The sequence below is a fragment of the Anas acuta genome, chromosome 3 (genome assembly GCF_963932015.1).
Source record: "Anas acuta chromosome 3, bAnaAcu1.1, whole genome shotgun sequence".
Classification (NCBI taxonomy): Eukaryota; Metazoa; Chordata; class Aves; order Anseriformes; family Anatidae; genus Anas; species Anas acuta.
Window position 1 is genome coordinate 2,081,187 of NC_088981.1, and position 26,715 is coordinate 2,107,901.

The window sequence follows — 26,715 nt, forward strand, 5'->3', positions numbered from 1 at the left end:
CAATATCTGAGGGAAGTGGTCAGCGACCAGTGAAGCGTCTCTTTGTTACCTTTTTCCTGTATGGGAGTTGGGTCATATACTTCCATAACCTAATACAAAGTCACTGAGGGCTTCAGAAATTCAGAGAGAAGCTAGAGGATTTCTTGAGTGAGCCCTGAATGCAAGGAGAGTGAATCAAGAACCCAGAGCTACGGTGAAGCTGAATGCTACTAGCTATAAAGACCGTGCTGTAGAGTTTTTGTCCGTGGAGGCAGTTGGTCATGTTCACCTGAAGTTAAAAGCAAAACAAAAACACCACACACAAACAAACAAAACCACGACTGATAAATTCAGTGTAATTCTGTTTTTCTGCTTGAGCAGATTTGGGGGGGCTGTGCAGGTATTAAGGGAAACAGCGCCATTTCTCCCCGGTTTCTGAGCCGTGTAGTAGAACACCAAAACATTACAGCTCTTACCCACTTGAAAGAAACAAAACTGAACTGGCTGAGGATCTAAGACTATCAGTCCATCTGTTGGGAGGAGTAGAAGGCAGCTTATTGAAGGCTACTCAAGGAATGGGGTTAGTATGTACTGGAACTGTTACCTCACTTTATTTACAAAGGAAGTGGACAGACAGGATAGTCATTTTCTGAAGCAGCAAACGTCTTGACATTCATGGCCAGGCACTTCATGGTGTGAAATGGAGGAGATTTTCTGGAGTTCTTGTCATTTCTTTCTTTTTGACACCTGGATTCCCTGGGTAGAAAGGGAAATTGGACAAACAGCACCAATGTACTGCCTTTAGGGGCTCTTTCCCCATGCGTAGTGTGGGGATGGGTGGCTGTACGCGGCTCCAGACCTCTGTCACACCAGTCAGCTGGTCAACAGGGACAAGCCCTGTACTCTTCTTATCTGTGTGTAAACAGAGATACTCTATTTTTGATTTTTTTTTTTTTTTTTAAACAAAAACACAGCTCTGGAATAGATTCTATCAGTCACAATTGTGGAGAAGTAGGAAAGACTTCATCTCCATCGACTTTTTTCCAACCCGCCAAATTTACCAGATCGGTGTTTTTTCAGATGGTAGCTGAGTATCTAAATCTGTAGGGAGGTCACAGCCCTCGGACAATCTGTGTTGTGTAAGCCACATCAGCGGAAAGGATGAAATCATTTCTCAGGAAGAGTTTATCAGTGGCTGTGGAAAAAGTGGAAGGAGAAGTCAGGTTGTCCGCCCAAATCCCCGCGTTCTTCAGGCAAGGAGGGGTGGTGGGCTGGGTGCTTCTGGCTTGGCGCAAGAAGCATCGGCCTTTGCGTTCACTGGTTTACAGAGAGGTGACCTTTTTCTGTGATTTATCCTCTTTTGTAGATTTGTGGAGAAGAGCCAAGTGAATGTACCTTGTTATGCCATTTTGTGCTGGTGGAAAGAAAGCGCTCACGATGTAATCTGAAATGGCAAAGCCATTACACGTCAGTGACAAAAAATGCCAGTGATTTTCTCCTGATCTTACTTTCGTATTATTTACTGTCAGCTGCAGTACTTTGCACATTCCAAGTACTTTGTGGAATACATTTAATGAAGCGAGGTTCAGAAAGCTGGCCGGGACTGGGCTCCTCCTGCAGGCAGCTTAACCCGAGCACTGGCCTGAGCGAGCGGTGAGTGGCTGTGCAAGGCCTGGAGAAGCAACAGTCCCGGAGAGGTGGGGCAGGCATTGTTTGCCAGGAACTGGAATTGAATGGTGAGGATGAGTGGGTATTTAGCACGGTTTCTTGGGGACGGTGAGGTACTTGATCACTGATTCTAAACGCTGGAGGTTCGGGGTGATGTGTCAGGTTTGGGTTTTGTGAAATGAGGTAAGAATGAAATAGTCTCATGGCTTTCAAAAGTTGCTAGATAGTGAAACAACAGCCGAGATCCTCTTTAAATCTAAAATGACTATAAAGTAGCATGCATTGAATAATGAAGAGAGATTGCTCTTGAGAGGAGACAAGTGGTGGTCAAAAGTTAATGGTATTTGAATGCGGAGCTCTAGAATATTCTTCAAGGATAGCATGCGTAGTCACCATATTAAAAACTCAAAAAGCAAATAAGTGATAGAAACAATATCTAAGGTACTGCCCAGTTGATAAAGCTTGTAGGTCTTTAACATCTGTACGCAATTATTTAGCTTCTCTGGATTTTTCTTCCCCTGTAGTGCACATTTCTCACTATGAACTAATAGTACATAATAATAAAATCTTGGGTGTTTGCCAGCACAAACAGGGTTTTGGCTAAGTTCTGGAGTGTTTGTGGAAGTAAAAAAGCAATGCAGCTGTTGGGTTGGGTACGTGCCAGCCAAGGATCTATTTCCCAGACAAAAAACTCAAATCAGAATGAAGTAATGATGAGATATTTTACATATCGTTGCTTTATGCCGCTTTTCCTCAGCTTCTGCGTGTGGTGACTCTGGGATTTGTAAACAGGGATTGTGTGTTGAGTGTGTGGTAACCACTTGAAACTGAGTAATCGCAGAAGAAATACAATGTATTTGCTTGTGATTTTTTTTTCCGAAGTACTTCAGAAGATTGGGTTTGAGTGTGAAAATACTGTGTAAAGCAACCTTGTTTCCCTGTGAGATCAGCCCAAGGGGCCAGGAAGCTCTTGGCCCAGATGACGAGGGCATTTTTTCTGTTGTTGCAAAGCGATTTCCATTGCCTCAGTACGCAAAGCTCTGCATGTACATGGCGCGGTGTTTACGTGCTGCCAGAAGCTGTTTATAACAAGGTGCCAATAACAATAGTTAGATATTTTGAAACAGTTCAATGCCATTGTTCGGCCGTGTTGCCTGTCCTGCCCTGGACGGTCAGAGCTGTGAGCAGCACTCACCTGGAGCTGGCCAGTTCCCTGGGCCAGGGACCTGAGAGCCCTCCCGCTGCTGGTGCCCAGGGAAGGGCCCATGTGGGCTGGATGCTGCCATTGCCAGCACAGCCACAGCTCGGCCCTGTCAGCAGCTCCCTCGCCCGGCAGAGCTGTGCTCACGGGGAGCAGCAGCCTGGGGGAGCACGACTGGGGCAAACACAGAGCCAGGGCCTTGCAGAGTCCTTCAGGCTCAAGTGGGCAACAATAGCTTGCAGCGTCTGCCACTCAAGAGGCGTTTTGGGTAAAACTTCAGTGTCCTGGTCCAGTGTGACACTGTTGCTTTTTATGGAGTTATTTATTAGGCTTTCCTCATGCTGCTCATGAGTACCAGTATTACCTTGAGGTTTTGGGGAAGCCTGTTGTGGTCTTTTTACAGCAGCTGAGGCAACTTTGGTGTTCCAGGAGAGCCAGCCCCTTTCACAGGATGTGCAGAAGTGTACGAGGCAGTACTCTAAACACTAGCAAGCTGTCATGAGGAACCTGCAAATAGTCATTGCTATAGCTCATATAAAACAATAAATATCTCCATCTTGCATGGGACAACATATAAGGGTGTGTGCTAAAATACCTACTCCCTGTATCCCCCTCCAAAAGAAACACAAAACAAACAAACAAACCAAAACCTTTAGCGTAGTTGAAACAACAAAGACCCAAAATAATGACCAAAGCTATTTAAGATGTAGCTTTTCTGGGCTATTGCTCCCCATCCATCATCTCATTTCCCAGAGCTTTAAATTCTGGCCCATGTGCTTTTTCCTCCCAGGATACATCTCAAAATGTTTGGTCACAAATGCCCTGAATAACAAATCGACTTAATTTAGATGACATTAAGGCTCTTTAACCCATTTCAAAGGACAGCACCGCACTGGAGACTTACAGGCATGCGTTTAAATTAAGGCGATAATGATAGATATTTCTTTTCCTTGCCTGAAAACTCCTGACAATTTTATCTATGCATCAGATGAAAGTTTAAGGGGAAGGGTTTCTGTTAGTCTTTTCGGGAGTTGGCCGAAAAAAATGTGAAGAATGTAGAAAGGAATTAACAGCTGGTGTCCATTTAAAACTTCAGTGATGGCAGCCACAGGCAGTGTGCTTGCTTTTACCTGTTATCTTCCTCTGGTTAGGACCCACCAAGCCCTGAAAGATTAGCTGAGAATTAAGGAGACCAGTCTGCACACCGTGCCCTTGATGCTTCTGTCCAGAGGCGAAGGAGCGGGTGTTGTGATGTGTGTTTCCTTTCCTCTGGCGGGGAGGAGATGGATTTCTCCCTCCTTGTGAACCACTGCTCAATCTGTGTTCGGTTACGTGAATGAGAAATTGTTGTTGGCCTAGTAGAATTAGGCCATCTGCTATTGAGCTCGGTGCTGCGCTTGGATGGCTGCTGACTTTTTCTCTTTTACTGGGAAAGGATGGCTCTTCAGATAGCTTTCAGCCTCTTTTTTGCTTCTGCACAGTCAAAAATGTACATATGCACGGAGGACCTCGTCTCGGAGGGGGAATGACTGCTTCAGAGGCTCCCAGGGCAACCATGCTGTGGGTACAGCACCCCTTTTCTGGTCCTGAGTGAGGCGTGCACTGACCCCCTTGCATTGAAACTGTTGCACTTTGTGATGACTTGCAGGACGACTCCTAGCTTGGCTTTTCAAGTGGGGCACTGGGTGTCAAACTGATCTGCTCTGTTTCTCAATTTGCTGTCTGACCAGTTCTGAGTTATGGAGTATTGGCATCCTGTAAACAGCACTTAAGTCTTGTTGTAATTGCACAAAAGCAAAAGTTGTCCCGTTCTTTTGGTAATTCTGGTTTTCTTTTCATTAAAAATTAACAGCTGTAGTCCACGTGGTTCCTATAACACACTCCAGTGCTGTACTGGGTTTGGCTAACCAGAGGCGAAGCCTTCTGTGATCTTGGCTGTGACTTGGGCTTCAATAGCTGACGGAAATGCTCATTCTGGAGCGGTCTTTGAGCCTCCTCTGGGACCACCATGCTGTCCAAACCCGAGTTCTTTACTAGGCCCATTCCTCATCCCAGCCTTGTGGCACTGATGAGGCATCTCTGGTTAAAGCAGAGCCAGCACAGCTAGGGAGGTCTTGGGAACCGCTGGTCCCTGGGCCAAGCTCCAGCAGGAGACCAGGTAGAAGTCATTGTGGCATTGCTGTGGTGTAGCTGGTACTGCCTTAAGTCTCTTCTTGATGAGAGCCTGGGGGTGTTTGGGCTCGGGGTTGCTCCTTCCTTAGTTGCTGCTGGAGCTCAGTGTGCTACTGAAACCAGCTGTTGCTTCAGCTGTGTTGCCTGCTCTTGTCCTATGAAGTGCATTAACAAAGCTTTCCCTGTTTCTTTCCATAAAATCTGTTTGTTGTTTGTTTGTTTTTTTGCTAATCTGAAACCTGCTGGCTGCGTAGCAGGTTATTTCTTCCAGGCTGTCCCTTTAAATTGCTTCCATGCTCTGCCTGCCTGGCTGTGAAATACCTCAGATGAACAAAAGCCTACACAACAAAACATCCTCCTCTCCCTAGGCGTCTCCCTGGGTGCGGTTTCCCACTGCTGCTCTGCAGTTTGGAGGCAGAGCCAAAACAGCTCGGTCTCATTCTTCCTGTGCTGGAAGTTATCATCAGACAGCCCTTCACCGCCCCGCATCTCCTAGGAAGGAGGAGGCAGCCTGCACGCCGGCCGTCTTGCTGGAATTTCTCCTCCTTGGCTGAGCACAACGGAGCCTGAAAGAAACAGCTCCAACGCCAGGGAGGTTTGTCTAGGCACACAGCAGCACGCCCTGAGATTGCTGCCCATTTTTGCATCCTTCCCCTTGGGTGCTCAGCCTCCCCCAGCTGCATCTCCTTCTGGCTGTGCCTCGGCTGGGGGCAGAGGCAGCGCCCAGGGGAGCCTCACCTCACAGCCCGCGTGATGGAATTGTTAAACCTTGTTATACTCTTGCTTCATTCCGGTTTGTCAGACATGTCTCAGTGCTTAAGGTGGTCAAAAAGCAATTTTTTGCTGTGCCCCTTTCTTTTTCCATCCACCTTAGCTACACAGTGTTCCAGGAGCTGGGCAGCTGCACTGGAAAATAGCACTTTCTATTCTCTGGACAGACTCTCCTTGGTCTGTGCTCCTGACCTGCCGTCACGAAGTCAACTATGCACATTTATTAACTGTCAACGAAGTTGGAAGCTATATTAATAACAAGGTTAGGAAGGGTGGGGTGGAGAACTAGAGAGGGCAAATAGAAGTGCAGGAGAGCCAGCAGCCGGCTGGCTGGATCCTTAGCCCTGTTTACTTGGCAGCCCTCCTCCTGTAAGGAGGTCAGAGCTATCGCATCTCAGGTTGCCAGAGAGAGGCTGCAGGAGGAGGAATGTGCTCGTGGATGTCATTGTGTTGATCCACTGCAGCCAGCTTTTACTTAGCTTTTGCGTACGCACATTTCAAAGGCAGGCTCAGTTGTCCTCTCATTGCAGGTGTTCTCTTATCAGAAATAAATGTAATTTGTAGCCATTGCTTCTCTATAAGACCCACTTGGTAGGAGCAGGAGGTGAGGCAGAACCTCCGATTGTGGCTTTATCAGTAAGACACTTCGCATGACATCTCTGGTCCCTCTCCCTTCCCCAAAACTTGTCTGGAGCTCTATTCGTTTGGTTTACTATAACAGATGTAAACTTAGAACTGTTGATTACATGGTACAGACAAGCAATTGCAATTTTTATTGAAAGATCGAGTCATATAATTTACCTTTTCCCCTAAGGACTATTTCACTTTAGCTTACAGGCTGTAGCTGCTTCGGGGCAGTGTCTGTGATGCCCCCCGGCAGCCCAGCCAGCCAGCTCCCACCTGGCACTGCCAGTTTGCTGCAGCGCTGGGCTGGAGCCCTGTCAAAGCAAACAGGGATGCAGCCGAGGGCATTCGGGTTGTCTGGGACCTCCTGCCAAGTTAAGGTTGTGGTGAGGGTCACCATGGTAAGGTTTGTCCGCTCTTCTCCGTGCACAGACAGCGAGCCAAAGAAGAACCAGGAGTCTGACAGCCTTCAGGAAGGGGGAGTGTCTTGTCTTGTGCTTGTTGGTTTTTTTTTTTTCTTTCTTTTTGACTGACACAGAGCTGGCTTCCAAAGCTCTGCTCTCTTCCGTGGGTTCTGGGTCATGAGAGAGTAGGGACCAGAAAAACTCCTGAGGGTAACTGATTTTTCAGTGGAACTCTAATCTGCACAAACACTTGAAAAATACTAAAAAGGACTCCATTTTGTTCCAGTGAAGTAAAAGGTAAATATCGCTGTAGGCAATTGCCCTCTATTTTCACATTCTTTTGATGAAGGTCAACACCCAGATAGCTCTAGAACATGATAATACTAAATATTGTCCTTCGAAGTCTCAGTGACCACTAGGCTCACTGGGAAGAAGGAATTTTCTCTGGAAGTTTCTCTGGAAGCCTCCTGACACTGGTAAAAGACGTAAGCTTTTGCTTCTGCCAGACTGTGAGGCCAGATGTTCCAGGTGCCCTCCTTCAGATTAAGGATCCAGCATACTCATGGATGAGTGCTTTCAGCTGGATTCTTCAGAGGTATTTGGAACATGCACCTTTGCTCTGCTGCTTGAGGATGGAGAAGGGCCAAATGCAGAGGCTTTTAACAAACTACAAGGCTGTTCAAAGTCTGAATGCTCCTTTGAAACAAGGCCCCATCTCTGTGGTATGTCACTAAAAATCTGCCAGGGTAGGTGTCCATCCATAAATATGGAGCTAATGGATTTCCGAGCATATCTTCACTTCCTTGCCTCTTCCGTTATGACTGTGAAGCAACTGAATTGTTTTAAAGCCGAAGTGTGTATCAGAATAAATGTTATCTTGACAGTGAGAGCATACGTAACGAAGGGCCTTCCTGTAGTTCCAAAGGGACTGAGCTGGCCCCTGCAGCTTGCATGACTAACCCCAGCTGATTTCACCTACTTGATTTAATTCTACTTACAAATACAAGCATCCCTTGTGACGTATGTCGTGAGCATGCTGTTATTCCAGCCTACTTCCTTTTTAAACCGTATTAGCTCACCCCCACCAGTAGGTTTAAGCACGTGAGCTGTAGAAGTTGAGGGGCTGTTGGCCTGCTGACAGCCCCATACCTCAGAAAACTACGGGCATGCCAACTGCTTGTTGCAAATAACCCTGTCTGCGGTCAGTGCCCACAGGTGCACAAACACGTGTTTCTTGTCTTGTAAAGCTCTGGCGACAGCGAGGTCACTGTTCTGGTCACTGTCCAGAATAGGGTCCCCAGCTCCGCAGCTCGTTGTTCACTTCCAGTTTCAAAGGGACTAGTTGCATTTGCTTTTGGACGGTCAAACATCAGAACAAGTCTGCAAAGTTAGGCTAACAGATTTGTTAGATTTGTTTAAAGCTTGTAAGATGGCACTTGTATTCTACTTCACAGGAATATTTTCATTGGGCCTAGGGTTTTTAACAGGTACCTTCTGGGTGTGCTTTATCGGGCCATATTACCCTACACAGCAATGCAGCCTTTTTTCAAAATGGATGCAAGAAGCTACTGCCTGGGATGTACACATTGGGAAATGATAGATGCAGGAATGGAGCTGGGCTGAAAAACTGTAGAGCAGAGGAGATGAGCTGGTCCCCCTGGGTTCTTTTTCCAAGGCTGCCCATGAGAGAGACCCCACAGGAGATTCAGAAAGTGTTTTTTTAAAAGCAGTGGATGTTGGTTTAGGGCGGCACAGGCTGAAAACCGTGGGAATTTCCTTTTTGACTTAATTAGGAGCAGAAAACAGGGTGACAGGGTTTTAGAAAACACCCAGTTTTCTGTTCGTGAGACAGTTCTGGATGCTGAGTTGCGTGTCTTCTGGCCACCTGCTGCCTTGGGGTGGCTTGTCAGAGCGAGTGAAGCTGTATGTAACCTGTGGGCCTCGCTCGAGCAGCCATGGGCTAGCTTGTGATGTACCTAGCTGAGCTGAACTGTACTCTTACAATACTAAATGGCGTTTGGCCCTGACTTAATAGTGGAAAGAGTGTTCAAGGAAAACCGTAAATCCACAAGGAAAGAGGTTGAGTGCTCTGTTTTGCTAGAAAACTTAATAGGGATATGGCATTCTTTAACCTTTGGATGAGCCCTTGCATTATGTGGAGTTTTATCAACACAATCCTTACCTGTGCTTTGTGTGTAACTTGATGTGAACTGCACCGCCATCCCGTGTGTCTGGCTCCCTGTACATTTTCCCTTTCAGAGATGTGGAAGGATGTTGCTTGCTGCAAGTGTGACGAGTGGCTGATAAGCAGAGTGCTCCCCTCCTCGCTCCCCAGAGCAGCCTGACAAAATGCCTTCTGCTTCCACATTCTTCAAGCGATGAGGGGAAGAGGAAGGGCACTCCCAAAAGGGATTTGGTGCTTACTCCACCCTGAAGCGTAATGTGTGGTAGTGCTCTGTTTGGCTTGATTGCACATTCCTCTTCACTAACTTCTTTCAAAAAACTGTCACTACCTAAAACGTCCCATTTTTTTCTGGTTTGCATACAATTGGCAGAGAGTCACGGGCTTCTCTAGAGGGCAGCTCAGAGACCAAGTCTCATGTGAGCTGCCCTGCGGGGAAGTGAGGGAGTGCTGAGCATCTCCACCCTGCGACTCCTACCAAGTGCCTGGGCTGAGGCAACACCAATCTGCAGGCTGAAATTGTAGCCTACAGCACAGACAGAATCCATGTTTATGGAGACTAGAAGATTGTAATGGTCCTGGCTAGAATTGAATATTTTGAAATGGAAATTGGGTGCAAGTCTATGGAATAACTTCCTTTCAGTCATTATTGCTTGCTCAGTGCTCCTGGCCGTGCGCTTGGCTGCGAGCGCTGCGTTTGCCAAATCTTTGTGCTTTGCAGTCCCTGTACTGTGCATTGCACGTGTTGGTCGTAGGTGCATAACAGTCGCCCCTCCTGAAAGCACTTGGGTTGCCAGCACACAGGGAGCTGTATTTTTGTTTATGGTGAACAGTGTGAACACTTTTTGAAGTTGCTTGAATGCTCAAGTAATGAGTACCAGTCCCCCAGCTAGCGTTGCGTCCCAGGGACTTCAGAGGAAAAACGAGAGCTTGTAAACTGCTCTGAACTCCCAGTTTGATGGCTTTCAAATGATGGGTTATTTAGGATGTGGGAAGTAGATCTCACTCATGCGAAGGACAGGCTGCATGATTGTAATGACCTTTGTGCACTTTTCCAGCCTGTATTGGGAATAAAGAGGCTTCAGTCTTGCTATGTTTGCGCATTCCTGAAGTGTCTGTGCCCTACACACTGATTGTGGCATTTGACTCCCTGGTAGCACAGCCTGTCCACCCCTTTCCTGTGACTTTTTTGGGGTGCTTTCAGCTCCCAGCCTCCACAACCCAGAGTGTGCACAGCCAGAGGAGGCAGCACCAGTCAGTGGGTTGACATGGGGAGCGAGCAGGAAAGCAGAGACAAAATTTGTAAAGCACTTTTGGGTTGCAAAATGCAGCAACACCTTGGTTCTGTTTGTCGATGGAAAGATGAGGCTGGGAGCCAGACACTGCATGCGAGAGACAGAGGATGTTGTAGGGGAATGAAAGCCTTGCCACGTTAGTACCTTTATTATTTTACAATTGGATTAGCAGCAGTTGAACCATCAAATGTCAGCAGTTGTGTTGCTCACACCACGCTGTCCGGATGGGAGGCTGCTCTCCCCTGTGTGCTGCAGCTCATGTAACACGAAGTAGTTGTCTCTGGGCCGAGTGTGAGGGCAGGATGCGCACTGAGACACGTTTTCCAGTCTTCCAAAGGTTTGCACAAATAACTTTTTCGGCTTGTGTGTTCTGTAGAGGTCCAAGCTTCTGACTCTTTATTACGAAAATGCTTGCCGGATTTGCTTTGCTGGGGGTGGGGTGGGGTGTTGAGCATGTGTCATTTTGCACCCAGCCATGAGCTTCTCCTAAGGGGCCCCTGTGTCGGGCTGGCCAGTTCTCCTCTCTGTAGAAGTTAAGGTGAGTCTCACCCAGCTGGGAGGATGAGATGCATCTGATTCTCAAGAGTTCAGAGGACTTCCCAGATCCTCCAGCATAAATATGGGATTCAAAATGACATTTTAGAAACATGTGCTCCCCGTTGAGCTGCTGTTAAGAGGGAGCTGAATATTACTCAGAATAAACCCAAACTCCAATTACATCTTAACTAGATTTTCTTCCTTTTAATAATAATGAGTCCTTTAAGTGAATTTGTTGCTTAAGAGCTGGACTGATTGCCTAGCGTGAGTCATCAGTAGGAGAAGAGCAGTACAGACCGCGAGTGGAAGCATCTGGCGGTGGTCCTGCACAAAGGGTAACTGAATTGATCCTTTGTTTGTCCAGCCTTGGTTTTGCAGAGGACTACAAGAATGGAGGCAACAAGAGGAGAGAGCCCTTGGCTTCACTGCAGTGGTTGTGCTTATAGTTGTTTCTGGCCCCATGTGGTCTAGGAACCTCGAGATGCAAGTGTCCGTGTCCCGTTTTCAGCCCTCCCAGCCATTCAGTCGGGTGCAGTTCACATTAGCTCTCAGGGAAACTGTGATCAGTTGAACTGTGCGTTAGCTAAGGGATAGGCTATTTACAGAAGTAATGAGACCATTTGGGATTGCTATGCAAATTTTGCTTAATCATAACATCGTAAAACCTCTTGACAATCCTTAGGTAGTAAGAGTAACGTGAAACTAACAACAGGTTAGAGCATCGAACAGGAGAAGAGTAACTTGAAAAAATAATGTTTACTTTAAATATAAATGCAACTATTAAGAAGTAATTCCAGATGTTTAGTTATGGCAGGAGTTTAGTGATCATAGTCTTAGCCCATTTGTGAATTACATTATCTCATTTGAAAGTAGCCAGTGAATTTTTTAAAAATGAATTCATTCTTCAGATGGCCTGAATAAAACTGTTTGTTTTCTATTATCTGAGAAACAAACGGAGCAGAATCTGGTTTATTTATGAAAGTAAATACAAAAGGTCTGACCCTTGGGTATTGCCTTTGAAAACTGAGAAAATGCTTTTCCTGGTAGCTGATTCTTTCTTGAAGCCATTTATTCTTTTTGAAGATAACGCCAACCTCTCCACCCCCAAATTATGCAATATATTTTAAAGAATGCTTTGAAATGGTTTCATCTCTTTATTCTCATGCGGTCTTCTGCTATTGTATCAGCTCTGCAGAAAGCAATAACGTGTTACGTTTTACCGATGAAGACAGAAGATTTCAAAGTTACAAAACCTTTTTTTTACCCATCCTGACAAGTCTGTCCCATGCTACTTTCTAGTTCACCACGGTGCTTGCTTGTTCCTGTAATTGCCTGCTACCGGCTCCCAGGCCTCACTGCATTCAGTGTGGGCACAGAACTTTAGGAGGATGTGGACTGGGTGAGAAACTGCAGCGCCTATTTTCTGTTTTTAAGCCCTGTCTAAAGGGCACTTAGAGTCTACATGCAAATTGTAATGAAGCTGGGATCAGCCACCCTAAAAAGTCTTGTTATCAGTATGCTTGTCATCTTCATGTTCTGAGCGCGGGCTGGTTTGGAGCCCTCTCTATTAAGACCGCTCAGGATGCTGACAGCTGAAATTCATGTTACATTTGGCTCTCCACAAAAAGACATTGTTCCTTTATTAGATTGCTGTTTCAGCTTAAAGCCCAGGATGATTAAATTGCAAAGGTTGTTTTCCTGCTGGAGCCCAAGCTTTCTTCTGTCTGAGTGCTTTTTGCCTGTGCTTCATCCTCTGTAGTGATTTCTTGCAAGGGTGGCAGTGGGTGCTTTGCGCATGAGTGGAGCGCGCTGCAGTGAGCGAGCGGGGAACAATGCAGCCCTCTCCTCTCCCCGCGCCGTGCTGACTGCGCAGTTAGGAAAACAAGGCCGTGCTCACAAAGGACTTGTCGAGATCATCAAGCAGTGGAAGCCCAACCAAATAAAATTACGGTAGTGAGCAGCAATTCAGCGCAAATAATGTGTCAGGCTAAAAATAAATATGTATATGTTGCTTGTATGCATTTGTTACATACACATGGCTTTTTTACCTATGTCTTTCAAATGCAGGGCTAATTTTGTGGGTGGCCGATCACACCTGAGGTTACTAATAGTGAACTCAGCTACATCAAGAGCTCCAGAAAAACTGTCAAGCATTTCTCCCTTATGCTCTGGGCAGTTGCAGGTAGCGGTGCTGTTTCCATTTGTCAGATAGGGATATCCATAACTTAGAAACAAGACTTGCAATTCTAACTCAGCGCATCTGCAAGAGCTGCACTTCTGCAGTGAGAAGCAGGGAGGTTTCTGCTGGAGCTGCTGGTTCTCTCCCCACGCTGCTCCCCAAGGTGCTGGGGCTTGGGCTAGGCAGGAGCTGCAGCAGGGTTTTGGGAAGAATGGTTTTCAGCATGGGCTTAAGGCTGTGACTGCATGTTATGCAGTTAGCTCTTACTTTGGAAGAGGGCACAGCAGTTTATTTACAGTTAGGATTCAGTTGTGGTATCTTCATCTCATCCTAGCAGTGCTTTGCTGCAAGGTAGGTATTTTTATCACTGCAGTGTGTCTCTCTTAACCTCTCGTGGCTGTGTTATTGTGTTGGCATCCTAGAAAAGAGGACTTGGTGTCAGCCAGTGAAACGGGCATTTCTTTTAATTCAACAGCCTTACAGGACCAGAGCTAAGGTCACATTTTCTAGCCCTATAGGTTTGAGCTAACAGGTTCATTTCATGCCCATTTAATTTTATCTGGGATAGATATTGCTTGTGTAATGCTCAAGAAGGGGAAGGGAAGAAATAAAGCACAACTTACAGTTGAATTTAGTCTGGATCCAGTTGTGTGTGGATCTGAATGCAGGTGATACAGAAATAAATGAAATTGGATGGCTTGCAGCATCTATGCTAAACAAGCATATGGCTGCACCCAGATTTTAGGGTTATTGCTTTTATTTTTGTAGTATGAGCCGCTGCTTTTCCAGCAGCACGTTCCCTCTGCTATTGGGCGATTATGAATGCAGACAGATGAGAAGATTGAACCTGGTGCTGTGTAACAGTTGGATTCTACTTGTTGTTTATAGCAGGGTTACTCCATGGATTTAATGGGAATTAACCCTGATTTTTGCCTCTGTACATGAATCAATGGGAGGCTTTTGTCTGGGCTTGAGACTAGATCAGGATCAGCCTGTGATTGCTGTGCTCCTTGCTGTGTGCTGCTGGGATCTAGTCCTTGCCTCCTTCCTTGCATATCAGATGATCTTGGGGATCTTTCCAGCCTTAACAATTCTGTGGTTCTATGATATCGTTTTGATTATCAGTAGTGGCAGAAGCCCTTCGGGGTTGTTCAGCCTCAAAAGCGCCCATGGTCAGAGCTCCTCCTGGAGGATGTCAGCCCGGGCACAGGAGGTGAAGGAGGATCGTTTCAAAGACCTTTCCCAGAGTAGGTTTTTCCATATTCTGTCATTTATGTGGCAGCTTACCATAGCTAAAGCTATTTCTTCCCACCTTCTGTAAAGGTTAAATAGCTCACAAGCAGGCTTCAGCAGCAACTGCTTATCTGACAGCCGTGGCTGGGGCCCGTTTGCCATTTCTGTGCAAAGTGAAGGGATTACTTAGCAAGTAAATACAGGAAGCAACTTCTCATACGTGGTAGGGAACAGGAGAAAATCAACCCAGCCCTTTATCCCAGGGCTGTCTGGAAAAGTCATGCCTCTGAGCAGGGACAGTAAATACGTTTTTTTTTGGTTTTTTTTTTTTTTTCCTCTGTGGGCTGGATTTATGTCAGCTGCAGAATATCAGCAGTTTTTGGCACGAGTCTGGGCCTGGGAAAGCCATCAGGGGCAGGCGTTGTCGCAGCCCGCAGTGAGGCGAGCGCTGTTCCCTGGGGTCAGCAGGTGGCACCAAGTGGCTGTGGGACCTGCCTGTAGGCCTTGGGACCTGCCTGTGGGCCTTGGGAACTGCAGCTGCGCCCTGGCTGGGGACCCCAGCGAGCTCCAGGCGCCCCTTTATCCACCGGGGTGGCCATCTCGCTGGGGTGAGCTCGGCAAGTGGGGACACGTCGCTGCGCCCACCCCACACCAGGGTTATGGGCTCAGGGAAAGTGCGGGACTGGCTCTGCAGCTGGTGCTGGGCCGAAAGGCGCGGCGAGGAGCCCCACGCTCCGACCTGGTGCCGGTTTGGCTATTTTTGTCATCACAGGGACAACTTGAGGAGAGAGAGCAGAAGGAAAGAAACAGCTTAGCAGCCATTTATAACCTCTCTCCTCTTCCCGTAGAGGAGGTGTTAGGCTCTCTTACACTTCCCCTGCAGATAAGTGCATGCAAAGTCTAATTAGAAACCAGTATGCATGTGCTGCCGGTGTCCTGCTGCCTGAAGAGGAGACCCTCATGTAACGAGTTGCGTTGGTGGGCTACCGCTTTGTCGCTAGGGAGAGCTCAGAGCGATGCACCAATTGGCGTATTTAGCTGGATGAGCTCATCAAAATATTCCCAGGACCAGTCACACAGTCAGTGTATGTATGAAAAAAAGAAACGTTTCTTCAGATCTATGTTAAAAGGTTTCTGCTGGTCAAACACTTCCGTGACTTCTTAAGCGTTTACATTTTTTCATCGGAATTTGCACCATTTTGTAAAGGTGTCAAGGCTCTCTTTGCCTGTCAGGTTTTTCTTAGCTGTCTTAGCACGGGTCCATATGCTTTAGTCAACATTCAGAGATCTACTTAACAGACAGACTGCTTTTGAAAACAACAATTAATTATGGAAGCGTTTTACTGCACCGTTTCATTTTCATCCTGTAGAGCTGAGCGTGACAATTCTGCATATGTGTATGCAGCAAAACATTGGTATTTAAGTCTTGTTTTTGTAAAGTCCTTTTTTTTTTTTTTTCCCTCTTATTCTAAGAGGACACTGAGCATTCATTTGCTTTCTCAAGGGCTGTTTGGTATCTAATCTGTTCTCGAGCACGCACCTGGGCTTTTACTGAGTCACTGATTTTATAAAAGTCTTGAGCTGTAACTTTACTACTTATTTCGAGTATATGTATGTTGTTTAAACCCACCATGTTACATATCTTTTTTTCAGAGGATTTTAAGAAGAGTCTGATGCTGAGAATAGATTAAGAAGAATCAGGATGACGACAACAGTAGCGACAGATTACGACAATATTGAAATCCAACAGCAGTACAGTGATGTCAACAACCGCTGGGATGTTGATGACTGGGACAATGAAAATAGTTCTGCCCGCCTGTTTGAGCGATCCCGCATCAAGGCCCTAGCTGGTAAGTACCCATCACACAGGCAAAACACTGGGACTGCATGTAGGTGGTAGCATGGGATACTGTCTGTCTTCAGTGCCTTCACCCTGTCAGTCAACTGGAGCTGAAATTTTCCTGAGGTCAAATGCAGTTTGACTGAACACTTTTTGAGATTTGTTCCTCCGTTGACATCAGTGGGACATGATGGTCTCACATTGCTTTGCAGGATGTGCTTATATATGACATTTCACAAAACCTGATGGCTTGGATTAACTTTGAAGACTTTGTTGGTATAAGCACAGGGGGGCAGACATTTCATCCATATTTTATTTTTTCTTAATTATAAGGTTGCACTGACTCTTTCTCCCTTTTTTTTTGCACGTGTGTGTGTGTGAGGGTGAAAATGTGTTTTACTGTTATCCCTCAGTGGTACCTTAGGTATAAAAACAAGACAGATACAGGTATCCTTTAATTACATTTTCATCTGCTTGGGTTAAAATACTACATTGACATGTTGGAAAGACAGTGGTATGGAGAAGCTACAGATATTAACATTTTGAATCAGAGACTCAGATCTTGACTGTGGTTGAAAAATTATTTCAGATGCAGATTCTTGAAAGAGCATCTGCTCAGGCAGAACCTTCTGGAGACTTGATTGCAGCAAAGGAATTTCTTTGGAGAGTATCCCAGTTCTTTGGGGTATATAACCAAAGCTGCTTTAAATTGATTTCCTTTCAAAATAAAGGACAAGATAACGAATTATTGAGCAAATGAGACCAAAACCAAAATTCTCATTTTAAGCTATTGAGACTGACCAATTTAAGCAATGTTGCATGGAAGTAGCTGCAGGTAAGTTACAGGCTTCCTATGCATCCAGTGCTGCTTAGCCCTAGAATTGGCTGCACAGTACAAATATTAGTCAGTGGAGAGCAAGAATAAAATGTTTTTAAAAAAACAACTAAAACCTCTTTCAAATAATAATTGTCTACTTAGTTGACGGACACTTGCTGCAGGTTAAAATATATACATTAAAGAACTTGAAATTTTTCAAATGAATTGATACTAACTTATTTGAATCTGTGGAAAAGGGGGTGCTAGAAAATGTGTTTAATCTGTTGCCAAAACTACCCTGCTAGATTATACTGGCTGGTAAGTGTAGTGTATGTAATTGAAAGTATAAAATTCCCAATGTTCTCTGAAGATGCATGTGGATAATGAGCTGCTCGTTTTTATCCTGAGTGCATTCTTTGTCGAAGGTATTGGTATCCTTTCAGCCACACCTTCATGACTGCAGTGATACGACAGAGTTAACACTAACTTTCTGTGGCCACAGCTGACAACCTTGCTCTGCTTGCATATGTTAATATAACCTTCTGGGTGTCAAAATCACTGACGGAGAAGGTAGCAGTAACTATTCCATTTTCCTATTACCTTTCCAAATAGATTACTTGAAATGTTACTTCTAGCCAACAATATTGATTGTGTTCAGAAGGTGCATGTGTTTTGTTATAATGATAAATATGTCTTTCTCAAAAGAGATTTCTGGCACCTTTGAAATGAGTTTTTTAAATATTTCACTGTAGAAATAAATTTAGAATTCTAGAGCGACATGCGTGATTTATTGGTCTCATCAGATATTAACCATTTTGGTTGTGTTCACATTGTTTTGATGGGTGATGATGTTAGTTTCCAGATTTGTAAAAAAAAAAAAAACAAACAAACAGAATATCTCAGCAGTCCTGTAATGGAGGAATTGGTAGATGGAGAAATGTAGTATTTAGTAAATAATGCTGAAACTACAGATTTTTCTGAAGTAGCAGAGCTTCTGTAGTACATGCTGTCTTGTGCTGAGTTACATTCTCATCAGCAGAGAAATTAAATTTGACTAGGTCTGCTTTTGCTTAAAACATTTTCCTATTGCATATTAAAGGCTGAACATTAACCAAATTTGTTTATGCAGCAAGGAGATTATGTCATGTCCTCTCAGTTCTGAGGCATTGCCCTGCAAAGCAATTTTTATGCATTCTGTAAATGATTTCCTGACTCTCATGGTACCATGCCCACATTCCTGACCTCTGAACAAAATGCCTCAGTAGCGTGGGACATACTGTGAGCACGGAAAACAGCTCAAAATATGCTGAGCTTCCCACTATTGAAATTTTAGTTACGGGGACAGTTTTAAACCCAACATTTTATAACAAGTTGAAGCAGGTTTATTAAATTTACTATACTGAGACAAAGGTATCATCTGCTTAATCTGTGATTCTGATGAGGCTGACTGAGCTGCAGCATACCCTTTCTCCTCTTAATGCTGCTGTGGGAATGCATTAGATGCAGAACACCTTTACGTGCCAGGCTCAGGGCAGGATCAGGTTTGGAGCCAAGTAGCAGGGGGATAAAATAGTTCCTGCAGGTGTGCAGAGAGCAGATCGTGTCACCCTTATGAGGCAGGTAACTGTATCGGCTTAATGCAACTGCTCGCAGAAAGGGGGTGGTGAGTAAGGTCATGATGCCTTTAGCAGACCTGTTAATTATACAGCAGCTCATCACAGAGTGCATTTGTATTACAGGTGAAATGCCTGACCTAGAATGGGGCTGTGCGAAGTGGAGTCAGAAGTAGCTGGTCAGATACAAATGTTGGTAGGTTGGTAGAAGCTAGTGCTAGACAAGAAAAATCTTGACCTGAGTTTTTTAGTTTGATCTTGTTTGAGGGGAAAAAATGCATTTTACTCCTGCCAGATTAGCAGACATAGGCTATATTACCTTCCTTGGGTGTGGAACTGCTTTTAATACAAATCTCATTAGCAGGATTCAGGTCCCACATCTCGCCTTCATTGCTCTCAGTTGTTCCACTTAATTTTACAGCAAGCGGAGCTCCACACGAGTAATGAATAATAAACATGAAACTCTTACTTCAAGGAGAAGTAATGCAAGGAAAGTTCTTGAATTATTTAGGTAGCCTAAAACAAATACCAATTTCAAAGCAAACCATTTTGCTGAAGATTTGATTCAGAGCCATATTTAAACATTGTCCCAGAGAATTATGTCTTTCTTTTAATTTTTTTTTTAAAGCATTTACGTACAATTATTTTAATTTGGCATGTTTCATACCTCTAATTTTCTACTGTTAGTGTTGACAATACTGTGTGCTGCCAAAACTTGGCTGAGCGTGAGCCACTGCTGCAGCACTGCTTGAAATCCTAAACATGATGCAGGGAGAGAGGAGCAAAGGGAGGTTTGTGTTGCAAATCAGAGGGTATAGTTAAAGACTGAGCCACGACACTCCCGTCATTGTTCAACATATATTTTCTGATATACTTCCTGGTGGGTAGCCTTTCCTTGTGTCTCCCCCGAAAGGCAGGGACTTCCAGGTGGTTTATAGCTAGGGAAACTGACTCTCAGCCTAGAGCTGGGATAGCGATACTTTCTGTTATTGTCATAATAACAGAAAGATCTATCAGTTGAGACACTCTTCTTCCGAGATATCCTCTAATTCAGCTGCCTGTCACAGGATCAAACATGATAATCACTGCCTGAAAGCCCATGTCTGGTACTGTGCACAAAGCCAGACTGGCTGATCTCAGGAGGCACTTCTGGGCTCTAAAGTCCCAAATTTGACTGACTGTTCCATTGTTTCCTGGGTGAATTTCACCACTCTCTGAGGCAGAAATAGTCATGTACCATCTTCAGGGCCCAAATTCGTTAAGGAGCAACCAGTCTGCTGTGACTTAGAAGGACAGTGGCTTGTTTCAGGCACCTGCATCTTCCTACGTCTCTGAGGCTCAGGGCAGCTGTTTTGGATTGGCCACCTTCGGACAACAGCATTTTTCTTTCCAGAGGTTCTAGATTAATCCCATCCCATGACTGCCTGGGGATGTCCAGCACTTTCAGTATGTCTTCCTTTCATTGAACTGACGAGGTAAACCAAAAGTTTATGAAACACACGTGTATGTAGCATTATCTCCGTGTCATAGTACAAAAGGTTTCATAATAAACAGACCCAGCACTCACCCCATCTGTAAGATGCAAGCTGTTGTGGTCAGAGGGAGAAATGGCATCAGCATTTTATGCTGCCTGACTAATGGCTGGGTATTCAACGTGAATCTTGCTGTTGGTGCAAGGGTCTTCTGTCCACATCCTTCAACAACTTGTGAAGTGCCTTTACTGTGAAGTTCCATCTTGTGTTGACTCTAGCTTACTGTCATTCAAATGAAGTTTACTTCCTTTACCTTAAATGGAGAGAAAAGGTTGCAGAGCAGGTAGGCAAGAAGTGGATTCTGTAGCCAGAGTCTGATATTCTGTTCTAGAAAGAATCAGAATGGCCCCATCTTCCAGCAGGAAGGTGAGATGTTTAAAGAGCAGTGCGGGAGGCTGTGGTCAGAATAATCTGTGATCAGAACATCATAATGGAGAAGAGCTCATTTATAGCAGGTATGAGAAATAATAATAGAGAAGCACTAATGTCAGCACAGCAGCTGATAACAGATACTATCAAAGTGGTCAGTATATCATGAATACCAGAATGCTAATGATAGTTTAAGTTTAAACTGAAAAAATTGCCTGGGAACTCAGCTTTCAATCAGAATTCAGATTTGATGAAGGGATATGCAACCAGATTGGTTGTCATTCATGTTGAACTCACTCGCTCTGCAACTGATACGAGAAGAGGGTAACCGATCCTTGCTTTGTAAAGTAAGATACCCCACTGTAGGAAATCATCTTTCACCTGTCCTTGTTCTCCATGGTTCTTTGGAAGGTCTTGCTGGAAGACCAGGTAACTCTACCTGCTCAGTAGAAGCCAAAAAGATATCGTGTTTGTGCAAAATTCTTCATTCACAAATCCTCAAGTGTCGCATTTCGTCCATCAAGGACCATTAGCTAATAAGATTTGCTGTGCAGCGTCTTGGCTAGCAGAGCTCTTAGGAAAGCCTGCAGAAACAGTTCAGTTGTTCAGCAGAATTTTTCATGCTCTGTCTGGGACTGTGACATTCAGACGTACCATGCTCACCGGCTCAGCTGCTGTTTTCAGGTAGTATGAGAATCGTCACCTCCAAAACTTCCCCTTTCTTCAGCAAGCTAATTCAGTATTAAAAAATGCTTGGCCTAAGGTCATTCACTTTCCTGTTCATTTATGTTTTGCCCTTTTGTCCTCTGTGTTCACCTGAGTGACCAGAAGGTCTGTGACTCAGCTGCCTGGCATACGGATTGAAAATAGTTTCAAAGTTTATAAAATAACAGAGGCATATCTTCTTAGCACAGGGCAGATGAAACTCTGCATTCCATTTCCAGCTCCACCTAGGTGACTGAGCATAGGTCAGGACACTTGCTAGTGTTGTACTTCACTGTGTTTGTGGCCCTCCTACAGGGAAAACAGGTAAAGAGACTGCACCGGTAGTGCAGCTTTCCTTAGTTGTTCCTCTTGGCCAGAGAAAAGAGGCTGGTAATTCATGCTAGTAAATTGGCTTCTCCAGAGTAGGAAGGGAAAATCATTGAAATTGTTACTGAAGTTAGGATACCAAAAAGTTTCCTCTTCAGTATAGAGCAGTGCCTGTTTCTTGAGGATAAAAAAAAGGAGTGTTGGGTACTGTAAGTACTGGGTACTGTATGTGGGGCTAATTAGCCCTTTTGGCCCTGGTACTTGAGCTGTTCCCATGAGAGCACCAGTACGGAAAGTCAGGCAAAGAACTGCCCCAGAAGCCAAAAGGAAGGTCCTGCTGGTAGGATTTTTGAGGTGTAATGTACTTTCGGGTCCCTGTTGTCTAATTTATTTCTTCTAGCAAAGTTTTTACTGCTCCAACCAGAGTATACGGAAAGAAGCATTCTGCACAGTCAGAATGAAGTTTCAGGTCTCAAGTTAATTAAATGTTTATAAACATCCAATACCTGAGGTGTCTGGGACATGAAAACCAGTTTTGTAATTTCAGTAACAAGTGTTTAAGGACAAAGAAATCTGCAGCGTATTGGTGCTTGTAAATAGCATGGAGGCAAATGGAGATCAAGTCTGAAGGGCATGTGAAGGATTCACCTGACACTAAACAGAAGTAAAAGCTTTCTGGTGGTGAAACTGCAGATGTATTTTCTCAGCATGAGCCTGGCAGTGCTGGCTGTAAGTCCACGGTTAGCAGCCAGAGAACCAGAGCAAACTTACTAAGGTGAGTATCTGATTTTGCTCAGATAGAAGCTGATGAAACTACTCCACCTAAAGCTTTTCTAAGTGTGGACCTCACCCAGTGCTTTCCTTCTGGATTTTATGTCTGGGATAGTTCCTCAGCTGTAGTTCCCAAGCTGCTGTACTTGACCAGAATCTGCAGGAGGCTCGTGCTGAAAACAGGAGCATCGTTCTGCATGCTCTGTGCCATGTCGATATCAAGAGAGAGAAAAGTGTGGCAGCAGCGAAGCTGCTGTCCTAGAGCATGTCACCTGCAGTGCTGGCTGTGACTACAATGAATGCTGAACTTTTATCATAAAATGACGAAAGCTTTGCCCATCTGGCACTGGTGATTAACACATTTGCTTTTGAAGTTGCTGGTGAAGGAGCATTTCCAAAGCAAATGGAAAAAAACAAAAAACAAATATATTGTTCTTAGCACGATTGTTTTAAAGATCATTAGTAGATTGACTCCCCTCCAAAAAGCATCTCTGTATGTCTCTGCTCCATAAAAATAGCTTCCAAGTAAATGTGAACGCCTTGTATTCGGTGATGTCCCATCAGAAATGTAATTTGAAGGGCCATTTGTATCTCATTGTCACGGTAGCATGATTTTGGTAACAGTTAGGCACAGTTTGGAGTTTTGTCCTCTCTTTGGAAGCAGATGAGTAACGTGCAAACAGCATGGAGGTGTCGGTCAGATCTTTGCAAACTGATCAGGTACCAGATCCACGGTCCCGTGGAGCCTGCTGAGTATAGAGCCAAGCTTCTGAAAAAAAGGAATGCTGAGGGTAATTTCTGAGTTATCTGCAATCATGCCTGCTTGTCTGCTCGACGTATAGTATTTAGGATTGCATAGCAAGGGAGCAACACAGGGAAGTGACGGCGGCCTTGTCAATAACTGGTCCAACACATGGTGCTCGGGGGAGATGCCGTGGGCAGGAGGATCGGATGCTGAGCTGCCCCTCGCAGGGACACGGCAAGGCACAGCTGCCACAGCCACACTGCGTCCAGAGTCTGGTAGCTGAGGTCCTTTCACGTCTCTGATTAAATTCTTTCAAGATGAAGCGATATCGGGTTGGAGAACACACAGAGAGCCCGGTGTCTTAGCAGTGAATGAGGCTGTGCTGATGGATCTTCAGATCTTTGAATTCCTGTGAAGGTCTTGGGCTGGAATGCAGGTACCGTAACTGCTGCTCGTAGTTTCTTGTGGAGGTCTCCAGATGTACGCTAGGCCTTCCTTCACAGAGGGCTGACACTGTGCTAAGGACAGTAATTCGGTAAAATAAGGTACGAGAACATTCTTGTAGTAAATGTAGGATGTGCGAAAAAGTGCTGTAGTTGAGAAGTGATTAAATAATAAAAAGCCATCTGTACCTAGAGGCAAAAGATGGAAAACTAATGTATGTGCACTGACTGCGTGTGCATGTGTGCATATGCCTATCTGCTTTTAGGATCTGACCAAAGAAATACCCACAAGGGTGAACCTGAACACAGTAAATCTGCTCTGCCATACCTGGCTGTTAGACGCGCGGTCACTGCACTAACATTCATGGTCCATACAGGCAAGGATTTTAGGTGAGCGTGTTGCCTTATCTCCCGGACTGGCACAGTGCAGCTCTCTCCTGTCTATTCTAGTTTTCATCATCCATTTAGCACCATGGCATCAGGAAAGACTAAAAGCACCAGGGGACATGCTTTTGGCTGCCTGCAGCACAGAGGAGTGGTGCAGCACTCTGCAGCAGGGACAAGCGAGCCCAGCAATGAGGTGGGTAGGGCTGGGCAAGTAAACCACTCTGGCTACCCCAGCCACTCAAAGAAAGGAAGAATACTGCCTGTGAGATACCTCCCACATAGCTGGTGAGAGCTGAGCCAGGCATGGTAGCAGAGCAGGGATAAAGCCACACTGAAGTCAGGAGGTTAAGAGAACAACCAACCAGGCTGTTGGCTGGTATGGGACTGGCACCTTCCTGCTGCCCTCTGCGAGACCACACTGACTTACACCAGCTGGGGATCTGAGCCATAGTGGCCATCAGGAAACTTGAGCATTAGGATTTCTCGTTTATAGAAACTGTGTGCCAGTACTGGCAATATCTTTTTTTTTTTTTTTTAATTTACAATTTTATCAAGGATGAGCTTGGCCGTGGATGCATTTCAGAACCTATTCATGAGCCTATAATTTAAAAGAAGTCTTTCCACAAAAAATGCGTATGCAGAAGAAAATGTTCTCTTCTTATGTCTTTAGCGACTAACTAGTGAAGTTTCTGTATTTATTTTATTTATTCAGCCAAATCTGCAATGTGCCTTGAATTTTTCCTTCTATTTGTTGCTTGGATACTGCATGAAAGCACTCCCTGAAGTATAAATAATGTGTAGCAGAGCATACTGCAAAGCAAAATTCAATACAGGATTAAAAAATGTTTACTAATTTCTGTTAACCTTGGAGCTTTTCTAATGGGGAAAGATTAGTGATGAAATCATCCCCTCGGATCAGAGCTTTGATTCTTATCTTGAGGCAATATTCTGGAGAGATAGAAACCCAGATTGCCTTGGGAGGCGAATTGCCTCGATGGGAAGAGGCAAAAAGAATAGGAACAGGAGTGAGAACCAGACGAGTACAGAGGATGATAAAAATTCATTTCCAAGTGCCACTTTTTAGTAGCTGACATTCTTCCTAGTTCTGATCTCTTCTAGTGAGCAAAGCAACCACAATTTTTTTTTTTTTCAATCACTTTGTGTTGAGTGACAGTTTTTTATGTTGTTTTTCTTTCTTTAAATGTTATTAAGCCTTTAACGAGGATGTGTGTCAGGCATGGACAGTCTTTGTACATCTAAGCATGCATGTGTAATATTTACTATATGATCTTTTCATATATATATATATATGTAAAAGAATGAAATACATGGTTTGCTAATAACTTCAAGTTTTGGACAATTAGTACTTGTCAGATGATCATTATGCTTTTTTGCAGACAGGCAATCCCCAGATGGTGAAATTTTGTGGGTGAGGTTCACAGGGAGAAGGTTTTAGGCTAGAGATGTTTCATTTACCTTGGCTTTAAAAGTGAGGCTTTCAGTTCATGGTTCTACATCTAGGATTGAAAAACAAAACACAGCTTCCAGCAATTTTTTTTCTTACATTTCCCTTCTGCTTTCTGTCTGGTTTATTTTGAATGAGCTACAGGGTCAACGCAAGCCTGTACCAAGGCTGTTCTGGAGCTTTGTTGCTTGGGTATAAGCAGAGCTAAAGTTCTTTAGGAGGCCTGGTTAAGTTCAGAGGTTTCTGGTTTAGGGGCTTGAGTTCCTCCGTGTATGGAACTGGTGGAACAGAAATGTGCCTTTTCCCTGAACTCTTAGTGTGTGTGTGGCTGGTTACCAGTAGGATATATTTGCAAATATTAACACAGCCTATATGTTTTCTGCTCTATGTATGGGAAACAGTAGAAATGGAGACCCTAAAGATATGTTCAGCTTACTGTTTTTACCCTATTTTCATTTGGCTCAGTGGAAATAGAAGATTAATCACTCAGACATGAAAATTCATAATGCAGCACCACTACTTCTTCGTCCTGTGTTCACAGTCAAACTCTGGAAAAAAAACAAAACAGTGCAAGTGGAAGAACACAAAAAGGACCGGGCAGTATCTCTTTTTCCATCCTACATATAAATGTAGGTGCAATTCAGACAGAGGAGGAAAGGGGTGAGAGGAGTCAATCAAAATAATACCACTTCTAAAAAAGCATCTTAAAACGTGTACAATTTATTCTGGAAGTAAAACAAGAAATGTTTTCATGACAAAATTTCAGAGAAAGCGAGTATGTTAAGTGCATACCTGTGTACCATGTTTGATTTTCATAGGCTTTTTAAAAGGTTTTTAAATCTAAGTCAAGTAGCAAGCCGAGAGCATTTCATGGGCCACAGAGAAAACCTGTGAATGTAATTTTTTGGGTTCTTCAGGGATGGCTTCCCTGTTCAGAGCATGGGAAAGCCATACAGTTCAGAAGAACCTGTTTGGACTGCAATATGTACCAACAGAAACCATGTTTTTTTTTCCACATGTGAAGTGCTCGTGTATCCCTTCCCTGCAGGCTTTCCTGGCAGACGTTCCACTGTTGCAGTGTGCAAGGCTGTGCTCTTGCAAAAGTCATGTCAACTTTCCTGTTGATCCGGGAGTTGTGTAAACTGTTCACGCTGAAACCCGAAACCAGGTGGAACTGACCCGGTTTCAGCAGTAAATTGATATTCTGGCCTGATTTGCCCAAGGAGCCCCAAAGGTTTCGTCACAGCGTGCAGGTTCCTCCCGAGCAGCCCAGGAGCAGGGCAGTGCCCGGACCCCGCTGAACTGACCTAAAAATCCCCTTCAAACAGAAGTTAATTCTGTTCCAAAATGGAACTGTTGCTTCCAAGAAGCCCTTGTTGTGTCTGGGGCTTTCTCACCTGCTGCAGCAGTTACTGCACGTGGCAGGATGGTGAGTTTGGGAGAGGATCCTTGCTGT

General features: G+C 44.7%; 1 protein-coding gene across 5 annotated transcripts in view; it reads left to right on the forward strand.

Moving 5' to 3' along the window:
- SPTBN1 (spectrin beta, non-erythrocytic 1) overlaps positions 1-26,715 on the forward strand; it is a 138,136-nt gene that overhangs the window by 27,565 nt on the left and 83,856 nt on the right. For 4 of the 5 annotated variants that reach the window (XM_068675237.1, XM_068675236.1, XM_068675235.1 and 1 more), the window contains exon 2: positions 15,899-16,095. In XM_068675237.1, coding sequence (XP_068531338.1) covers positions 15,948-16,095 — 148 coding nt within the window. In that variant the 5' untranslated portion in view covers positions 15,899-15,947. Of the gene's footprint in view, positions 1-1,580; positions 1,716-15,898; positions 16,096-26,715 lie in introns of those variants that run through there. The other variant, XM_068675238.1, reaches the window with a different exon arrangement.